The sequence below is a fragment of the Styela clava genome, chromosome 14 (assembly GCF_964204865.1).
Source record: "Styela clava chromosome 14, kaStyClav1.hap1.2, whole genome shotgun sequence".
In the NCBI taxonomy this organism is placed as follows: domain Eukaryota; kingdom Metazoa; phylum Chordata; class Ascidiacea; order Stolidobranchia; family Styelidae; genus Styela; species Styela clava.
Genome location: NC_135263.1, coordinates 12,055,279 through 12,073,773, shown reverse-complemented (window position 1 = coordinate 12,073,773; position 18,495 = coordinate 12,055,279). Strand labels below are relative to the sequence as shown.

General features: G+C 35.3%; 1 protein-coding gene across 1 annotated transcript; it reads left to right on the top strand.

Annotated features, from left to right (window-relative positions):
• Positions 1-400: 400 nt before the first annotated feature.
• LOC120340932 (venom phosphodiesterase 2-like) lies at positions 401-17,854 on the top strand. The gene is made up of 26 exons (XM_039409332.2): positions 401-588; positions 1,418-1,475; positions 2,329-2,457; positions 3,083-3,208; positions 4,149-4,265; positions 4,596-4,712; positions 9,961-10,074; positions 10,219-10,329; positions 10,475-10,535; positions 10,759-10,850; positions 11,290-11,369; positions 11,698-11,817; positions 12,056-12,225; positions 12,554-12,735; positions 12,883-13,073; positions 13,446-13,549; positions 13,685-13,754; positions 13,949-14,042; positions 14,166-14,335; positions 14,777-14,822; positions 15,159-15,325; positions 15,584-15,710; positions 15,794-15,868; positions 15,946-16,072; positions 16,438-16,624; positions 17,050-17,854. The coding sequence occupies exons 1-26, from the start codon at positions 553-555 to the stop codon at positions 17,371-17,373; spliced, it is 3,195 nt and encodes a 1,064-aa protein (XP_039265266.2). The 5' UTR covers positions 401-552; the 3' UTR covers positions 17,374-17,854.
• Positions 17,855-18,495: the final 641 nt, after the last annotated feature.

The following is an 18,495-nucleotide window of genomic DNA, read 5'->3' as shown; positions in this document are numbered from 1 at the left end:
TGCATGTATGTTATATCATACTTTTATGTATAATATCAGTAACCATGAACAATTCCAAAATATTAGAAGGCCCATCATTAAACCGTAACGTCCTAACGTTCAGGCCTTTGTTCACCGGGGCAATGTGTACACATTACTATTAAGATAAACGTTTAAACGATCTAACAGACCAATAAATGATGAAATCTTTTATTTGCAGGGCTGTTTAGTTACTGTAATGCAGTTTAGACTGTTTAGTCACTGCAATGCAGCTCAACGCATGCGTACCATAATGCAATTTTATCTTTAGCCATATGTAGGTTCACAGCTATCTATTGGATGTTTAAAAGAAACCGAAATGTAATGATATTTACGTCATTTATGCAGCAGAGATAACGTTGAAGTAAAGTCATTGTTATTTGTATTATCTCAACTATATAAATAAAAATACCTATATATATATAGAAATTCTGTATTGCAGCCACCTTTCGGTTTTGCCAGTCAAACTTTAGGCAGTTTGTCATATAGAAGACGAAATTGATTTAATACAGTTTCGAGCTGAAAATATTTATAATGAAGCTTTTTGAAGGAATATTACTGCTATTTCTGGTGAGTCATATTTTCAAAACATAGTTATTCAATATTAAATCGCGTTGTTCTGCATTGCTACAACGACCAAGTATACAATATCCTTCAATAATAATGATGATGGAACCAATAACCATCTATTTGTTTCTAAACATTGTATAGTATGTTAGTATAGAGTTTTATTCCGAATTGGTTGATGGCGCAAATAGCCTCCAGTTTTATAAGCACCTTGAAATATTTCCTTTAGCTTGAAAGTAGGAACATGCGCTGATGTAAAAATTCTGAAATTGTTTATGTCGATTTAATTTAGTAATAAAAAATCAATTGGTATATTATATATATATCTGTATTCATCCAGTGTGGGATTGCTTGGGATAACTTGGAGGGTTATAATTTATTCGCGCCCAACAATACTTCCGATACCTAACAAAACAGAAATCTCCAGTCTAGAGATAGATCAGTCAATCCCAGTTTCTTCAAGTTATAGTCCTTTAATTTTTTCCATTTCCAGAATTATTTTTATGGCGCTCCAGCAGTGTGTGTGCCAATATAGAGATGTGTGAAGAGACTGAAACCCATGGGCCGGGTCTATATTCACTTGGCTAACACAGACAGTCCCCAAACTCCTAATAGAACGAAAATAGGAAAATCGTAATAAAATTATGGCTTAGTCCTAACCTGGTACACACACTACGGGAGTACCATTCTTATTATTAGTACTAATATTCAATGACAGTGGGCAGTGGTAATAACGTACAAGATTCATTTTAGAATGATGATCAAACTTAATGTATTTGAATTGCAACCAGTGGGACACCTAGAATATCATAAAACACAAATTATTTTTCAGACGATTGGATTTGGATCGGCAATTTTGGTTGACGCATCTGCAAACACTGCTAATTCAGGTGAGCAATATGTTTGCAAATACAACTCACAAAAGCACAGTTGAGACTTGAAACTAAGTCACCAATAAAATTATTGTCTAACACGGTACAATTGAAGTACAGCCCCGTGAACTTAATTTTATTGTCAGTACAAATTCCATATATGAATCAAATCAAATACAACTTCAATTAATTTCAAATCGTTCAACTTCACGAGGTCAAATTGTGGGGAAATGCCAGATAGACGACAGACGTAGGCGATTCGATGCAAATCTAAACAAATGCACACCCCTTTCCATAAATAAATTGGGTCATGCGCAAATCACGTCAAATCTTCAGAACAAGGTCAATCAACCCTGTTACTTTGCCCAATTTCACAATAAAAAGATAATCACGCTATCTCTTCATTTCTTTCGAGATTCATGACAAATATTTATTCAATATGCATGATTCATATTCTCTATACCCCAAATTACCTTTTAATTATACAAAATATTATTTAATTAATAAAAACTCTTCATTCTCGACTCGACCTTGTACCTACTTGAATTCTATTAAATATTTATTTGACGTAATGATATATTATTGCAATTAAATATTACAATAATATAATGTTCTCTCGAGAGTAATTGACGTGTTTACCGGTTTTGAATGATTAATAATTGAATAGAATTCACATTTGAAGAACTTTTCCTTGAATGTTGTTCTTAACTACCTAATCGAATTCACTTCCTGGAAAAGTAAAATAGATTTCGATTGTGAAAGATTGTAAAAGGCATTGAAAAATTTAGAAGTATATTTTACATATGATTGCAGAATAGCTATCCAAAGAAATTTTTAATATTCTAACGAGTTTTTTTTGTTTTTGTTTTAGAAGAATCCTGTGTAGGAAGATGTATGGGAGTGTGGAATGCATCAGAATCATGTCATTGCAATGAAAATTGTGCGAAGTATCCCGACTGCTGCGACGATTACATCGATGTGTGCCTGAACGAAAGCACAAGTACAATCTATCAATTTCTAATTTAATTATCGCTTGTTTGGCGATTTAATTACCCGTTTTTATTTGACCATTAAATTGTTTTATATTATCTAAAATATTCTCTATAATAAATTATCAAACTTAACCCACTTGTTTTTCAAAATAGGTAATCCTAAGGTTTTCAATTTTTAATCGTTTACTTCGTGGCAAATTTTAAAAATTACATGTATCTCATCAGTTGCATATGCCGTCTATTCCAGTGCTTTGTAAGTGACTTATAATTAAAAAACGCTGGACGCTAGACTAAGTCTCTCTGCAGTGGGAGCAAAATAAGTATCAGCAACAGAGCAGGTTGCAATCTACTATGCGGTCAACGGTCGCATTTGGTCACGTACTTTTTTCACACAAAATTTACCCGGATGCAGCTTAAAATTACCCCCAAGTGGTTACTTCGCCCCCGGGTGACAACCAGATTTAGACTATTTGGTTAACACAAAGCAGCCGCTAGAATGAAATTAGAGCTACTATACAAAATAAGCACAAGCAATTTATCAATGAAAATAATATACAACTAAATTTAGAGAGTATTTTTTGTGAATATAAAATAGACAACAACAGCGAGGAAAAGCCTTTTTCGACATTACAGGTAGTTGTTATGGAAGATGCTTTGAAGTATTTGGTTTTATTTCAAACGCTAGCTGCTATTGTGACGACGAATGTTCAAAGTACGGCAACTGTTGCAACGACTATGTACCTATGTGCGCAAATGAAAGTGAGTAAATAAGACCCTTCGGTAAGTTATGAAAGGCTATTCAGCAATTAAGAACCAAAGTAAATAGAAATTGTCCCTTGACGCAAATGGACGTACTGCTGTTGTTTGCACTCAATTATAATTTCACTTGTTTACGGCATATGACAAACGAAGATAGTAGAGCCAGTAAAGGCTTCAGGAATTCCAGGCATTTCACAACTATAAATCCTGAAATATTTTATTAGTTTGTAACGTTCGTAATGCTTGTTTGCAATATTGCTATATACCAAGAATCTCACGACCCCATGAAACCTTATTTTCGTAAAATCGCAATATAATATTTTAATGTCTAGTACTTTCGAAAGATAATATTGCAGTAACAGAACCCGGGATTGCCATTTAAATTTTTGATTCGTAATTTTTACACTATAGGATGATATATTTACATACATATCATCAATTTACAAAGAAATTGCAAATTATACATGATATATATCAAGTCTCTATTATTCTAAGTTTTCCTCAAACCCACGATAGAAGAATATCAACACTTCTGTTGAAACTTAATTACTTATCGATCTTGATCGGTAAGTATGTTGATAGGTATTTGTCTGTTTGTTTGTCTGTCTGTTAGACATTTTCGTATGGTACGCGATATCTCACGAAAGCGAGGTTGAATCTGCTCCAAATTGCATGTGCATTCATCATATCTCGAACCATTAGCCTATTGATTTTGAAAGAATTATGTCTTATAATCAGCGAGTTATTAATTAATTAGGGATGGGACTCGCGGTGTCGCTATTGAGTCAGAGCGAAGGATACACGCTGCTAGATCGATAATTAGCGGTCTCTGATCGCTATCTCGTTTTTTTCAGTTGTGAGTTTCTTTCAACGTCGTACATGTTTGCTCAAAGCGATTCAGCATCTGTGAAATGGTTTATATTGTATTTTATTTTTCTAGGTCTATGTGAAAACAGATGCTTCGTTTGGTATGACTCAAGCCTACCTTGTCAGTGTAATGATTTATGTCCAAAGTATGGAAACTGCTGTCCTGATTACCACGAAAGTTGTCTTCCAGGTGTGAACCATAACTCGGCAAATTCACACCTTTAAATTTAGTTCGCGTCGACATTCATTTTTATTCGCCTTATAGAGGGGAATTGGACTGATTTAAACTTCTTTGGTTTTATCATACTTTTTTTATCAGTTAAAAACAAGGCACTCAGTAATTCAGAAAAAAATGTATTTATATTAAACTTTGCTTTATTTTGTGCATTTTGTTTTATGCAACTTTAGTTTTCAGTGATTTGCTTCAATTTGATTTTTTTTTACGCGAATGATACCTCTGTAACCCAATGCACGATTAAATTAGTCTTGAAAGTAGTTAAAACAACTGTTGCTTTTATAGGATCATGTATGGATAGATGTGGAGACCGGAACAACACTTTAGGATGCCATTGTGATAGTCAGTGTTCAACTGAATATGATTGTTGTGAGGATTTCGCTGATTCTTGCACAACTGAAGGTAAAGTAAATACTTGTGTGGTCAGTGATGCGCACCGCTTTGTTCCGCTTACAAAAAACACCTGAAAGGCAAGTCATCAAAATGATCGACTTGTTGCCGTTGGTAAATGAAGTGTATCAAATCTTTCACAGTACTGGTTGTCTTTCTTACCAAAACATCGACTTCGCTGACTACCAGACCGCAGAAGTGCGATGAGGAACTGCCACACGAGCGAAATTTTCAAATTTGATGACACCATCACAAAAAACGTTGAAGTGTAGAACAAATGCATTAGAGCCCATAGAAATTTTGTAATGTATAAATAAATAAAGTTAATAGTCTTCTAGCCACAACAACAATCTTTAACTTAAAATTTCAAAGCAATTGGTTAGTTGAAGAGAAAAACGAATGCGTATCAAACATTACTTTATTTATGTTCGCCTGAATCTGATAAGATCAACACCACGTTTTTAGAGATATAGTAAACGCTAGAGGTGTGAATACTCTTCAGTTTAAGCACTGAAGCAGGGGTGTCCAATTTGCGGCCCGCGGGCCAAATGCGACCCACAAGAAGAAATTGTGCGGCCCGCGAAACAAGTTTTCAATTTAGTTTAATCTGGTACGTGGGAGTAATTCCAAGCCTATACCTGAGTCTAATTTTTTTGGTATCTATGCCCATGGCGTTACAATGCTCTAACAGCTATATTGTGCGGAGCGAACAACATATGTCATAAAATCGGTGACAGCACATTTGAACCTACGTACATTTGAACCCGTACATCTGAACCCGTAATTTGAACCCAGGACAATTGCACCTGTATACTATTGCACCTATGGACATTTGCACCTACGGACATTTGAACCCATACATTTCCACCCGTGGATTTTAGCACCCGCATATAGATTGAACCCGCGGACATTTGAACCCGTGTACGTTTGCACCCGCGTACATTTGAACCCATGTACATTTGCACCCGCGGACATTTGAACCCATGTACGTTTGCACCCGCGTACATTTGAACCCATGTACATTTGCACCCGCGGACATTTGAACCCATGTACATTTGAACCCACGAACATTTGCACCCGCGGACATTTGAACCCATGTACATTTGCACCCGCGGACATTTGAACCCACATACATTTACACCCGCGTACTTTTACACCCGCGTACAATTGTACGCACAGACATTTGCACCCATGAACATCTACACCCATGGGCATTTGCATTTACGGATATTAGCGTCTTTACATATACACCCTTATCCTTCCATGCTATGTATATACTATAGTATATAGGTTTGGAAGGTACACTTAGGATTCTTTCTCCAAATGCATACGTTGCGAAAACAATCAATATTACCATGGAATTCTCAATTATATACTCGAAGGCTTTATTACAACTATTTTCTATATATTTAAATTATATTATACTCCGTCTGTCATTGTCATCGCAATTGTCGATATCATAAGACTCAATGGACAAAATGTTCCGCTGTCGAATGCGAGCCAAAATTGGGGAGTATGATTTGTGCTTTGAACGGTCGACGACTCTTGAAGAGCGCGAGCAAGGATTTTAATTGATGTGTTAGTTTGATCCCGCGCAAAGTTTTTCCTCGCATCAATGCCCTTTTTCCCTCGCAGATAGTTCGATCCCGCGCAAAGTTTTTCCTCGCATCAATGCCCTTTTTCCCTCGCAGACAATTCCAAACTGTTTCTTCAGGACGTTGCAGCTGCGAAGATGACAAGTCCCTTTGCGAAAACAAGTTGGAAACATGGTGCCTACATTTTCCAAGACCACAAGAGGAAACGACTTACTGATTAACCAAACCCACGAATATTGTAAGCGAAATGATCGGGTTTCAGATGCTACTCATTGGCGCTGCCGTCAGTTTAGGAAATTTCGATGTAAATCGACTGTTGTTACGATCGGTGAAAATGTAATAAAAGAACTAGGATATCACAGTCATTCTGGCGACAGCATTAAGACTGAAGTTGGGATCATCTGTGCAACATTAAAAGAAGCAGGATCAACACCATCAAATACATCGACAAGATATATTTTAGGTGAAGTATTGAATAATAGATCAAATGATGTACTAATGCGCTTGCCAGGCAAGTCGACTCTGGAGGCCAATATACGCAGAGTAAGGCGACAGAAAAATTGTTCACGTACGAATAAATTGTTCACGTACGAATCCTACAAGTGCAAGCTTTGATATTCCGAGCGAATATTTAGATATCATTTTGCATGACACTGGCCCGGAGGATCGTCATCGGATAATGGCCAATGGAGATCGATCACTACTTGCACATCTAGATAGTGACACATATCTTGGCGACGGTACATTTGATGTGGTGCCCGATATTTTCTTCCAGTTGTATACAATTCACTGTAAAGTGGGCGCATCCTATCCACCATGCGTATATTTCCTATTACGAGACAAGCGACAAGAAACATACGTTCAGATGTTGGAAGTGTTGAAAATCATTTTCCCAAATGCTGACCCCACCAAAATCATTGTTGATTTTGAAATAGCAGCTATCAATACATTCCATGCACAATTTCCTCTGGCCGATATTAAAGGATGTTATTTTCACCTGTCACAAGCTATAATTCGAAAAGTTGGCTCTATCGGATTAAAAGAGAAGTTTGAATGTTTACCCTTTTTCAATCTGAAAATTAGAAGTTTGGCAGCTCTGGCTTTTGTTCCCATTAACGAGGTTGCCGAAGTCTTCACCTTGCCTTGCGACACCTTCGAAGATTTGCCCGAATGCAATCAACTTTTGCAATATTTCGAATCTACCTACATTCGTGGACCTCAAGTGGGTTCACGTCCAAGAGAAGCAAGATTTCCCCCTCGATTGTGGAACTATGCCAAAGAGATTGAAATGATGCCTTCGGCCTCAAGAACAACGAACGCTGTAGAAGGATTTCACAACGCCTTACAAGGAATGTTCCGATGCAAACATCCGAGTATATGGGGTTTGCCGAATGGCCTACGAAAAGACATTGCGGTCCACAATTTGACTGCGGCAAATGCTCATGTAGGAGTTACGGCCCACCAAAGATCAAAGTATGTACAACTTGCTGTTAAGTTGTCAGTTAAAGTTTTTTCATATGGAACTGAAACCGACAAGCTGAGGTATATCCACTCAATACCTCAAATGCAGTCTATTTGATTTTGACTTTGATCGTGATATCGTAAAATTTCGTTTATCGTCATTATTTTGATTTGTTGTTTAACTATTGTATCATAATTGATAAATTCCTATTTTGTAAAACGTCCATAGCTACTCTATCTCAAAATTGATCGCCCATTCGACACAAATTTGTGAGTGATAACTTTATTGAGATATTAAAATAAATGTAATCCGTAACCTATGACGTCGTTTGTAAATTGCAATATCATATTTAACAGACCCTATATGCTGAATATGTTCGATTTACTCTAAATAGTGTAAACAGCAAAAACCATTTTTGGCCACGATAATGATTTTAAAACTTCTTCACTTTCGAATATTCAACATATTTACATGACTTACGATTTCTATGTATAGTTTTGTTCTGAAATTCTAATGAAACAATACTTCAATAAAACTGGCATTTGGCTATGAACATGTTGTTACAAAAATGGCATAGTTTCATTATCTTAATTTCATATTTTCTTAGAAACGAAGAATCTGTGCGTTTATTTATTTATATACAGACAATAGTATTCAATTTATAGATTGATTTTAGGAAAAATGGCAAAACCTGATTTGAGACAACACTTATTTTCAACAGTAAAGCGTGGTCGTGTATGCATACATATAACAATTTTGTAAACATGCTAGCAAGAAAACATGAAGTGGCCACAGAGCTCCCAAATCTCATGCTGGACGGGATATCATAGTAGGCGTTTTCGGTGCAATAATTTCAGAACAAACTTATAGGAGTTGATCACTAAAAATATTACTGTAGAGCTAGTTTTAGTAAGACCCTCATTTAAGACTTCATTGGTCTGTGAGATATTTGTTCCGTATTAGCCCTGGTTTCAGGTATTTCAACGAAATACCGCTTTCTAGGTCATCGTCTGTTTTGGAGATCGCGGCTAACGAATGAGATAAGGATTTACAAATGTCAATGTAAAAAAAAACAGCAAAAGAAAAAAGACCTTGGCAGAACAATGTTGTTTATATCGTTAACAGACGTTTATCCTTCGGACTACAATGACACTCAAAAATGCTTGCTTCGTAGAAGCGGGTAAATGCATATACACCAAAACTAACTACAAGTGAAACAGTGTTGAAATTTAGAATATTGAGCTTGCGCCTGAAACATGAAAATTATTTGCGACTGGAAATTGCCGTTGGGGCAAACATTTTTTGTGAAAATGTACGTGGGTTCAAATGTACGCGAGTTCAAATATAATATATATACGTTGGTTCAAATATACGCGGGTTCAAATGTCCGTGGGTTCAAATGTACGCGGGTTCAAATATACGTGGGTTCAAATGTCTGTGAGTGGAAATATACATGGGTTCAAATGTCCGCGGGTGCAAATGATCGTGGGTTCAAATGTACGCGGGTGCAAACGTACACGGGTTCAAATGTCCGCGGGTACAAATGTCCGCGGGTGCAAATGTTCGTGGGTTCAAATGTACATGGGTTCAAATGTCCGCGGGTGCAAACGTACACGGGTTCAAATGTCCGCGGGTTCAATCTATATGCGGGTGCTAAAATCCATGGGTGGAAATGTATGGGTTCAAATGTCCGTAGGTGCAAATGTCCATAGGTGCAATAGTATACAGGTGCAATTGTCCTGGGTTCAAATTACGGGTTCAGATGTACGGGTTCAAATGTACGCGGGTTCAAAGATAATGGAACCCATAAAATCAATAACCAAATGGCGCTCCATAAGTATGTACACCAAGATGGCGGACACCGGAACGTCGTGTGTGTACCAGGTTAGGGTTAGGCCATAATTTAATTTTAATTTTCCTTATTTTAGTTCTATTACGAGTTCGATGACTAACCAAGTGACTCCCGTAGTATTTGTACCTAAAATTATGGTCTAACCCTAACCTGGTACACATACGACGTTCCGGTGTCCGCCATCTTGGTGCACCTAATTCTGGAGTACCAATTTTTGTGCTTGCAACTACCAGAGAGTGAGTCTATGTTAAATGAGGGTGCGCCCGCGGTTTCATCCAGTTATTTGTATTTGGCCCTGCTGTATTAAAGGTTGCACACCCTTGCCTTAAAGCATCATTTTTATATATTTAGGATCTTGCGAAAAAATGTGTGGTATTGAATACGATCCATCCAGATCATGCCAATGTAATGACGATTGTGCCAAATACGGCAACTGTTGTGATGATTACGAAGTTTTGTGCCAAGGTAAACGTCATTTATGATTAACAGTATCCATTCGTTTTTTATGTTTTTCGTTGAAATATTTTGCTGTGTGATACAAATGGAATTATGAATGAGAGTTGATATTTAGTTAATACTTTTGTTAATTTTGCGTTTTTTTTATTATAGATTTTTACCTTTGCAACGGTGTGTGCAACATCACAAAGGAGGCTTGCGACTGCACAGAATCTTGTTTACAAGATAAGACCTGTTGTACAGATTATGAACAATCTTGCAATGGTAATTATGCATTTTTACCAAGGTTAAATACTGTTTGATTTGTTAAATTCTGTTCGATTCATACTATCTGAGTGTAATGTATTTATCCAGACTCATACACCATTAAATTGTTTATTTACGATCATAAACATAAGGTTTTTATTAGGCGGAACTTCTTGGTTAGAAGATGAATGCACCAAAGACGAAGAGATGGTTTGTCCGAATGGGTGAGCTGTTATATCATTAAATTCCCTTATAATAGTTAACCAGGGTCGTGGTAATAATGACTTAGCAAATTTGACTGATTTATCATGAGTATTGCCAACTAAATTGGCGAATATGATGGGTTTGATTGCAAGCAACAATTCGGCAAAGGGGTGCTAGAGTTAAGACTAACCTTAACCTCAACATGTAAATCCGAGAAATGCATCAATCACTTTATTCATTCAGATTCGACATTGCACCAGTGATATTGTTTTCGTTGGATGGATTTCGCGACAGCTACCTTTTTCGACACGAAACCCCTAATTTATGGAAACTAGGTGGGTGCATAATTTATGTGATGATATTGATTAAATCAACGATATCTAAATAAAAATGACTAGTATCTCACTTATTTCTGAACTATTTGACATCCAGCATAGAGTATGATTTAGATGCGTGTTGGTCACTTAGAGACAAATTCTTTTTTCTCGTTACTGCTACTGAAACAGCGTTTAATGTCGCAGTCCGAACACTGTAAACAGTCCATTGTACAATGTGAGTTGATCAGTTGAAAAACTTGTACTTGACCAAATGCCCTCATAACTAATGCCTCATAATTGACCATATTGAACCGTCTTATTTTAATATACCGGTACACGGCTAGATCCACAATACTGAGCAGCAAAATATAGATTTGGAAAATCCATTGTATCAATCACTTCGAAATTTTAAATACCTGTGTAATTTTACAATTATAATCAATGATGACATTTTCAGCCTCTTGTGGAGTCCATGCGCCTTACGTCAGATCAGTATATCCGACACTAACTTTTCCGAATCATTACTCCATAGCTACGGTAAGAGAAATTTCTTTTCACTATTAAAAATGGTTTACCAAAGAATAGGTCTTCAATTTATTACAACTTCTATATCCGCAATACGTCAATTACGTTCTATTGACAACTTTACTGAGATAAAAGCAAACATTACTGGAGCTTCAAATACGAAATATTTACACCTTGGCTTTGGAAACTTTCCAAGTCAGGTTGGCTAATCCAGACTTGCTAACCTACCGGGAAGTTCTAATCAATATACGCACCTCAGAATATCTTATATCTAATTCTTAACAACAAAACAGCAACGCCAAGAAACAACCAGGTAAACATGTCTTTTCCGTCATTTTAGGGATTATATCCAGAGTTTCATGGAATAGTTGGAAACCGATTCTATGACCACGATTTGGATGAGGAATTCAGACTCGGAGCACCTGAAACAAGCGACCCACGTTGGTGGGGTGGAGAGCCGGTGTGTAATATATAATTTGTAATTATCATAAACCTATTGATGAACCTATTGACTGAGAAAAAGAAAGCAGTCCAATAAACAATAATGAATAAACTTTCAGTACATGGACCTAATGGTGTGCTAGTATAGAGCGTTTTTAACGCGGAAAAGAGAAATTGCCGTGTAGCGATAAACATAAAAGTTAGTTTATTTATGAAAGAAAATCAAATTATTTAATTCATTTTCTTCCTCTTTTTAGATCTGGGTAACAGCTAGTAATCAAGGTCTTAAAAGTGCTTCTTACTACTGGGTTGGATCAGACGTCAATATCACAAGATATCCAGATTATTATTATCCATACGGGTCGGATCCATACGAAGCTCGAATTTACCAGGTTTTGAAATGGCTGGATATGCCTGCTAAAGACAGGTACATTTTTAGTAGACGGATCCACAAGATGTTTCATTTCTACAAATGTGAACTAAAATGCGTCAGCTCCATTAGGGGACCCATGCGATATCCGAATTCATGCGAATGGCACTTCAGGTATCTATTTCGTTAGAAATTCCAGCTTTTCGCTTCTCTCTATACTTAGTTATGCTTCCATCAAAGCACAACGGAACGGTTCATATCTGAAACTGCAAAATTAAATGCTATACAGTACACCAGTGGTATTGCAAATATCAAATCTGTCTTACCTATTTCAAAACCATTTCAGACAATTCATAATAACTTACTAATTTCAAAACCAATTCAGACCATCTATAATAATGATGTACATGGATATGGTTGACCATGCCGGACACGATTCTGGACCAGCTGGTCATGAAGTTGACGTAGCAATCAGTCAAGCAGATGACATGGTTGGAATGTTGATGGACGGATTAAAAGCTAGAAATTTGGACAAATGTGTCAATATTATGATATTAGCTGATCACGGTAAGTACAGTCAATTTAATCTCTCACAATATTCGATGTCTATTCGTTATTTCAAATATCTCATCTCCGGAACCCAGAACAGCTAAAACAGTTGATAAAGATGTTTAATTTGATAACATAAATATACTTTATTTTTTGTATTATTAGGCATGGCAAATATTTCCTGTGATCAACTGACGTATATTGACAAATATGGTGTTAATATGGATAACGTATACTTCCGTGGTGGGGCTCATGGTCGAGTGGGGAAAAGTAAAAACAAAGCCTTGTGGGATCAATTTGACGCAGAAGATATAAAAAACAAATTACAATGTAAACGTGACGAGACACATTTTCAGGTATTGTCCTATAATCTATCATCATTTTCACTATTTTTAAACGTTCGACAGTGGGTATTACGGATGAACACTGTTGGGGTTCAACTTCTTACTGTTTTTTGTTGTGTTATAACTTGCATAATATTTTGGACTCGAAATTTCAAAATTATTTGAGAAGCATGACTCACATATTTTAAATACTTCATTTATATACATGATAATCAGCGTAAAGAATATTTTAGTCGTTCAACGTACTATTTTAAATACGTGAATGAGTTTTATCTAATATTTACTCTGATAGTATATATACAAAAATTCATTACAGATTTGTTAATTGATATCAACTGCAGTGCATTGTTACAATCATCTTCGTCATTTTGTGATATTTTACAGACATTTTTGAAGTATGAATATTTTCCAAAACGACTTCACCATTCTTATAGTCCAAGGATCGATGACGTCAGCTTGCTTATGGACGATGAATGGATAATAGGAGGGTGAGAAAATGTTTTGCGCGTGTGCATATGAATTATGTCACCTAAATTTACTGTTCTCTTTTGATTAGATAATGATTTATTAGAATTGATTTACATAAATTACATGTACATGATACCATTATAATATTTCGACAGGCGGACTGGATCCTATACTTCGTGCAATGGTGGAACTCATGGTTGGGATAATGAGAATAAACAAATGAGAGTAAGAAATATTTTTAACTATAATTGTCAATAGTGGCGTTTCAAAGGTCAACAGTAATGTAATTTTCAAAAAGATCAATTCGAGAAGTGTTGAATTCTGTTAGTTTTGATCCCGTTGTCATCAATTATCTTGTCGATGACATGGATGAGTTATCTCGACTGATGATTAATATTTTTGCTTTAATTTATTTTCAGGCTTTGTTTGTTGCGCACGGTTCATCTTTAAAGAGGGGATACAACTTGACAGAATCATTTGAAAACATTCAACTTTACAACTTCATTATAGAAGGTACTGTAGTTTTTTTAATCTCTTTTTGACCGCGTCTTATATGATTATCACTGACATATAACTAATGTTAATTTATTTTGTCATCACTATGTGTGAGTTGTGAATATTTTAGCTTACATTCAGATCTACTCAATCTACAAGCGCCACTTAACAATGGAACATCTGAAAGCCTCGTACATTTACTTAGAACCCGACCCGTTCTGCAACCTAGACCAGATGGAGAATTACCTTTTAACTGTCCCTATCCAAACTCGAACATGGCTTCGGCTACATTGGGATGTCCAATATGCCAGGTATGTAAATATTTGAGACGTATATATATATTAATTTCTTGTAAAGTATACAGCTACGATGAAATATTTCAAGATTGGATTTATTTTACTGAAAAATGACAGAATTTTTTATGTACAAATTTTTCAAGCCAGTGACCTTCGGACCGATGTATATGTTTATCCGACATGCAAAAGAGATGTCAGCAGAATCCACAAAGCAGAGATTCTTGAGAAAAAGTGTATAATATACAGAATACTGTAGTAAATATTGCATAAAGTAGACCCTTCTGACGATTGAGATGTTAGCGATTGACCCTAAACCCACACCAATCAAAGTACATATTATCCGAATAGCATCCAAGTGGGAAAATTACACCAACGGTCATTCCTGCGAAACCCTTTATTATCACATTTAAAAAAACAAACTGCTTGCGATATCATTTATGTCTATGTCTTACACAGGGCGAAGAAGAGGCTAACGAATTGTTGAATTTATCCAACGATGAAAGTAAGTATTTTATACTGATTTTATATTAAACTAAATTATTTTTTGCAAATGTGTTTTTAACATAATCATCTCTGAGTCGTTGAAATGTATTTAATTTAAATAACTAATCAAAGCAAGGTCACTGGCACCACGCAGCAGTACAGTACACTCATCTATGCGCAACAAAGTTAGGAGGACCATTGAAAACTAAGAGCTGCTTGAATTAATACTGGTGAATTATGAGCCATTCATCATACAGTTCATACTACCCATTTAATTGCAACAAACAAATACTTAATTCAAATAGGTAGAACGAGAATACAAAATGCTTACTTTCAATAAAATTATTTCGTTCAGAACTTGAAGCAGAAAATAGAAATATACTAGTGGGAAAACCCGGTATTTATCCGGTTTTCGAAGGAGAAATGGTCAAATATTGTAATCTATTTCAATCTGAATATGTCACTGTGTACAATTGGGAAAGAAAACTTCCTTTTTTTACACAATTTGTTTTGGATAGAAAGGTAACGAACTAATTTATAAGTAACTGAAGTTCGATGTAATAAAACTATCATATGATCACTATATACCTACTACACTTTGCTTGAAAAATGTATTCCAGCATGGTAGCGAACATACATTTTGAAAGATTTGTTGATTGTTTAGGAGTGTACCAAATGACGTAAAAACGTTAAACTTCAATGCATGCAAAACCACTTAAACAATGAAATAAATCATTACATAACATCGTATTTGTGATGCACAATTATTCTTTGTTATAGATAAGAGAAATGAGTTCAACTTCACAATGTCTTCGACCAGATATCAGATTGAATTCCCAATATTCTTTCAGTTGCAGCGATATTGAAAACAATCCGAATATATCTAGAGTATTTTTGTATCAACCAGGTAAAATAAGTTTCAAACTTAAAAGTGGTACAAAATTACACAGTTCTGTCGTTTACACATTCTAACATAAAAATTATATTTAGCTTTCTCCACGGAACGAAAAAGTGATGCTGAAATTTTGTCGAACACCATTCCTGTCTACAAACCGTTTGTAGCCGGTAATATTTTTTTCCCACTATTTTTGAAACACTCGAATTTTTTTCAGTTTTAGTCCCCAAATATTTTCACATTTCAGTATGGGAACAGTTTGCTAAAGTTCTGAACAGCTGGGCTGGTTTATACAATGGTATTTCCGTAGTTGCTGGGCCAATTTTTGACTACGATTTTGATGGAAATTCTGATACAGAAGAAATTATTCAACAGTTTGTATTTAATATGTTACATAGCCAGTTTAAGCTATTTTATAAGATTTCTAAGTTTTTAAGAATAACGAAAACTTATATAATGTGATGACTATTGCGACTGAGCCTATTTTGACTATAACTTGTCTGGAAAAATTTTGTACGTCAGAAAAAATCCAGATTGTATCAAACATTTTTTTGAGATTTTGTGTCAAGATATATTGTAGCATTTGTCCGTCGGAAATCCTTGCAAATTGTTCTTTTCTTTTTTCTAAAAGTCAAGTTTCAATTTCTTACAATGATAGGTCTTAGAACCAGTTAGTGGAACAAACATATACTACTATCAGCTTCTACGACATTTAAAAAGTTGTTTTTACCTTTTTTAGAAAAGCGAATTTTATAGTACCTGGTGACAAATCGTCTACTCCAATCCCTACTCATATATTTGTTTTTGCCATGAGATGTAGAAACTATACTTCCTCTGAGAATGTCCGACAGTGTTCACAGAATCCACAAAAAATGGACGTCATTAGTTTTATTATTCCAAACTACGCCGAGGATCCGTGTTACAAGGTGTGAAATATTGTCGACTAAAGTATTGAATTTATATACGGTTCAACATCATTGTTTTTTTCATAGAGTAGCAAACAGTAATCAGTACGTAAAAAATTCTCGCTGCGATCTAATGTAAAAATGTTCTGAAATACGTTCTTTTGGAGACACGAAATGATCATGAATCGTGAGTGACGTAACAGTAGTCTACTGTGATTGCTTACCCGTATTTGAGCATATTTGTCTTACCAAGTGCCAAATTCTGTAGGGAATTAAAGTAGTTAACAGGCTTAATGATAGCCGGATCAATCTGTATTTCAAAACCCACTCATATTTCACATGTACTATTTGTGAAACTAAAAAAATCACAAAATAAACTTGCCAAATGATGTTAATAGTGAAATTCAATCCTATCTTTTATTTATATCTTGATATATTTATCATAGGATACCATGGATACAAACGAATGGGTTTCACAAACTGTGTTTGAACATGTTGCCAGACTCCGTGACGTAGAACTTCTTACAGCTGTTTCTTTCTTGTCTAATTGGAGAAATGCAGATTCCACTCAAGATGAGAGAATGGAGGCAATCAGATTAAAAGTCCATTTGCCTGAGTTTGAAAAAGATTGGATGCAAGATTTTAAAGAAAATATTACACCCAGTCCAGACTTGTACAGTACAACGAGTAAAGCTGGAAATTCGTCAGTTTATTCGCGTTATCTTTTGCTTCTCTGTCTATCCGCCGCTGCATTATTGAAAAAATTATAACACGTTTATATTCATGTTTATTTCCCTACATAATAAGATAGCCTAATCATTAAGAGTCATTGTTGATAAAAACTAGTTTAGTATTAAGTATCAATAGTTCATTTAGTAACTATTACCTGTTGCAAATAAATTAAAAAAAATTATGTGCACACGTTGCAAGAATAATTCAAGAAAAATATTAGAAAAAAGGTTTGTAGATAATGGCGTGAATGAGGGAAAATCAACTTTACCAAATTTTCCAATTCTACCGAATAGCTCAAATTTTTTTTATGTGAATTTCTTGCAAATAATAAATTTATATTGAAATAGTTCTCAGATATTGGAATATCGTTTTTTATTAGGCTTCTGTTAGTAATGACAGTCATTCAATTATAAAAATTAAAATAATAATATTAGCATTTTGTAAATCTGTCTAGCGAATAATTCTAGATTCCATTTCGTGATTTATAGACACGTGTTTCAAATAGAGTAAGTTTAAAACGAGGACCGGTTTATATACCCGCTACATAAACTGAAGAATGATAGACCCGGTTCCACACCAGAAACGAAAACAGGAATTTTTTGAGGAATTTATCTATACGATCTGCGCCACAAAGGGCACAAAATTAACCCGTAAATGATTGTTTAGCTTACTTGTTGTTGCTGAGGGTCATCAACAAACCCGTTGATCAGCTACGGCCTTATGGTACTGACGATAATTGTTACGCTTAATTAGGATTTGAGGCATTTGATTACCTGTTGGTTAACGTGTATATCACATAGTTGACTGAAGTGTTTACCTTCGTATCACTGAATTTGAGTTGATAATTTTCCGTAAAACTGTAATATTTGTCGTGTATTTCATAATACCAAAATTTCAGACTACCTACAAGTTATTTTTGCTCAATAAAATTGAAACAAAATATTCATTTCAAAATACATTCCAAAAGTTGGACAACATGTAAAATTATTTCAGTGTTTAGCGTCGGACCTAAGCGTAAGTTTTTTTGAACATTGTCGCTTGCATATAAAATGAACTGTTTGAGATAGTCTGTCTGCTCATCTTCACCTACTATTCAGATATTTGCTGCCTCAACCTGTCACGTAACAAGAGAAAACAATTTACGTAATTCAAATCAGCAG

Bases quoted from the DNA above. Each gene is read 5' to 3' on its own strand.
- LOC120340932 (XM_039409332.2), top strand. From the start codon at position 553: ATGAAGCTTTTTGAAGGAATATTACTGCTATTTCTG. The intron at 15,326-15,583 runs GTAACGAACTAA...TCTTTGTTATAG, and splicing joins AATTTGTTTTGGATAGAAAG to ATAAGAGAAATGAGTTCAAC. The intron at 16,073-16,437 runs GTTTGTATTTAA...TACCTTTTTTAG, and splicing joins ACAGAAGAAATTATTCAACA to AAAAGCGAATTTTATAGTAC.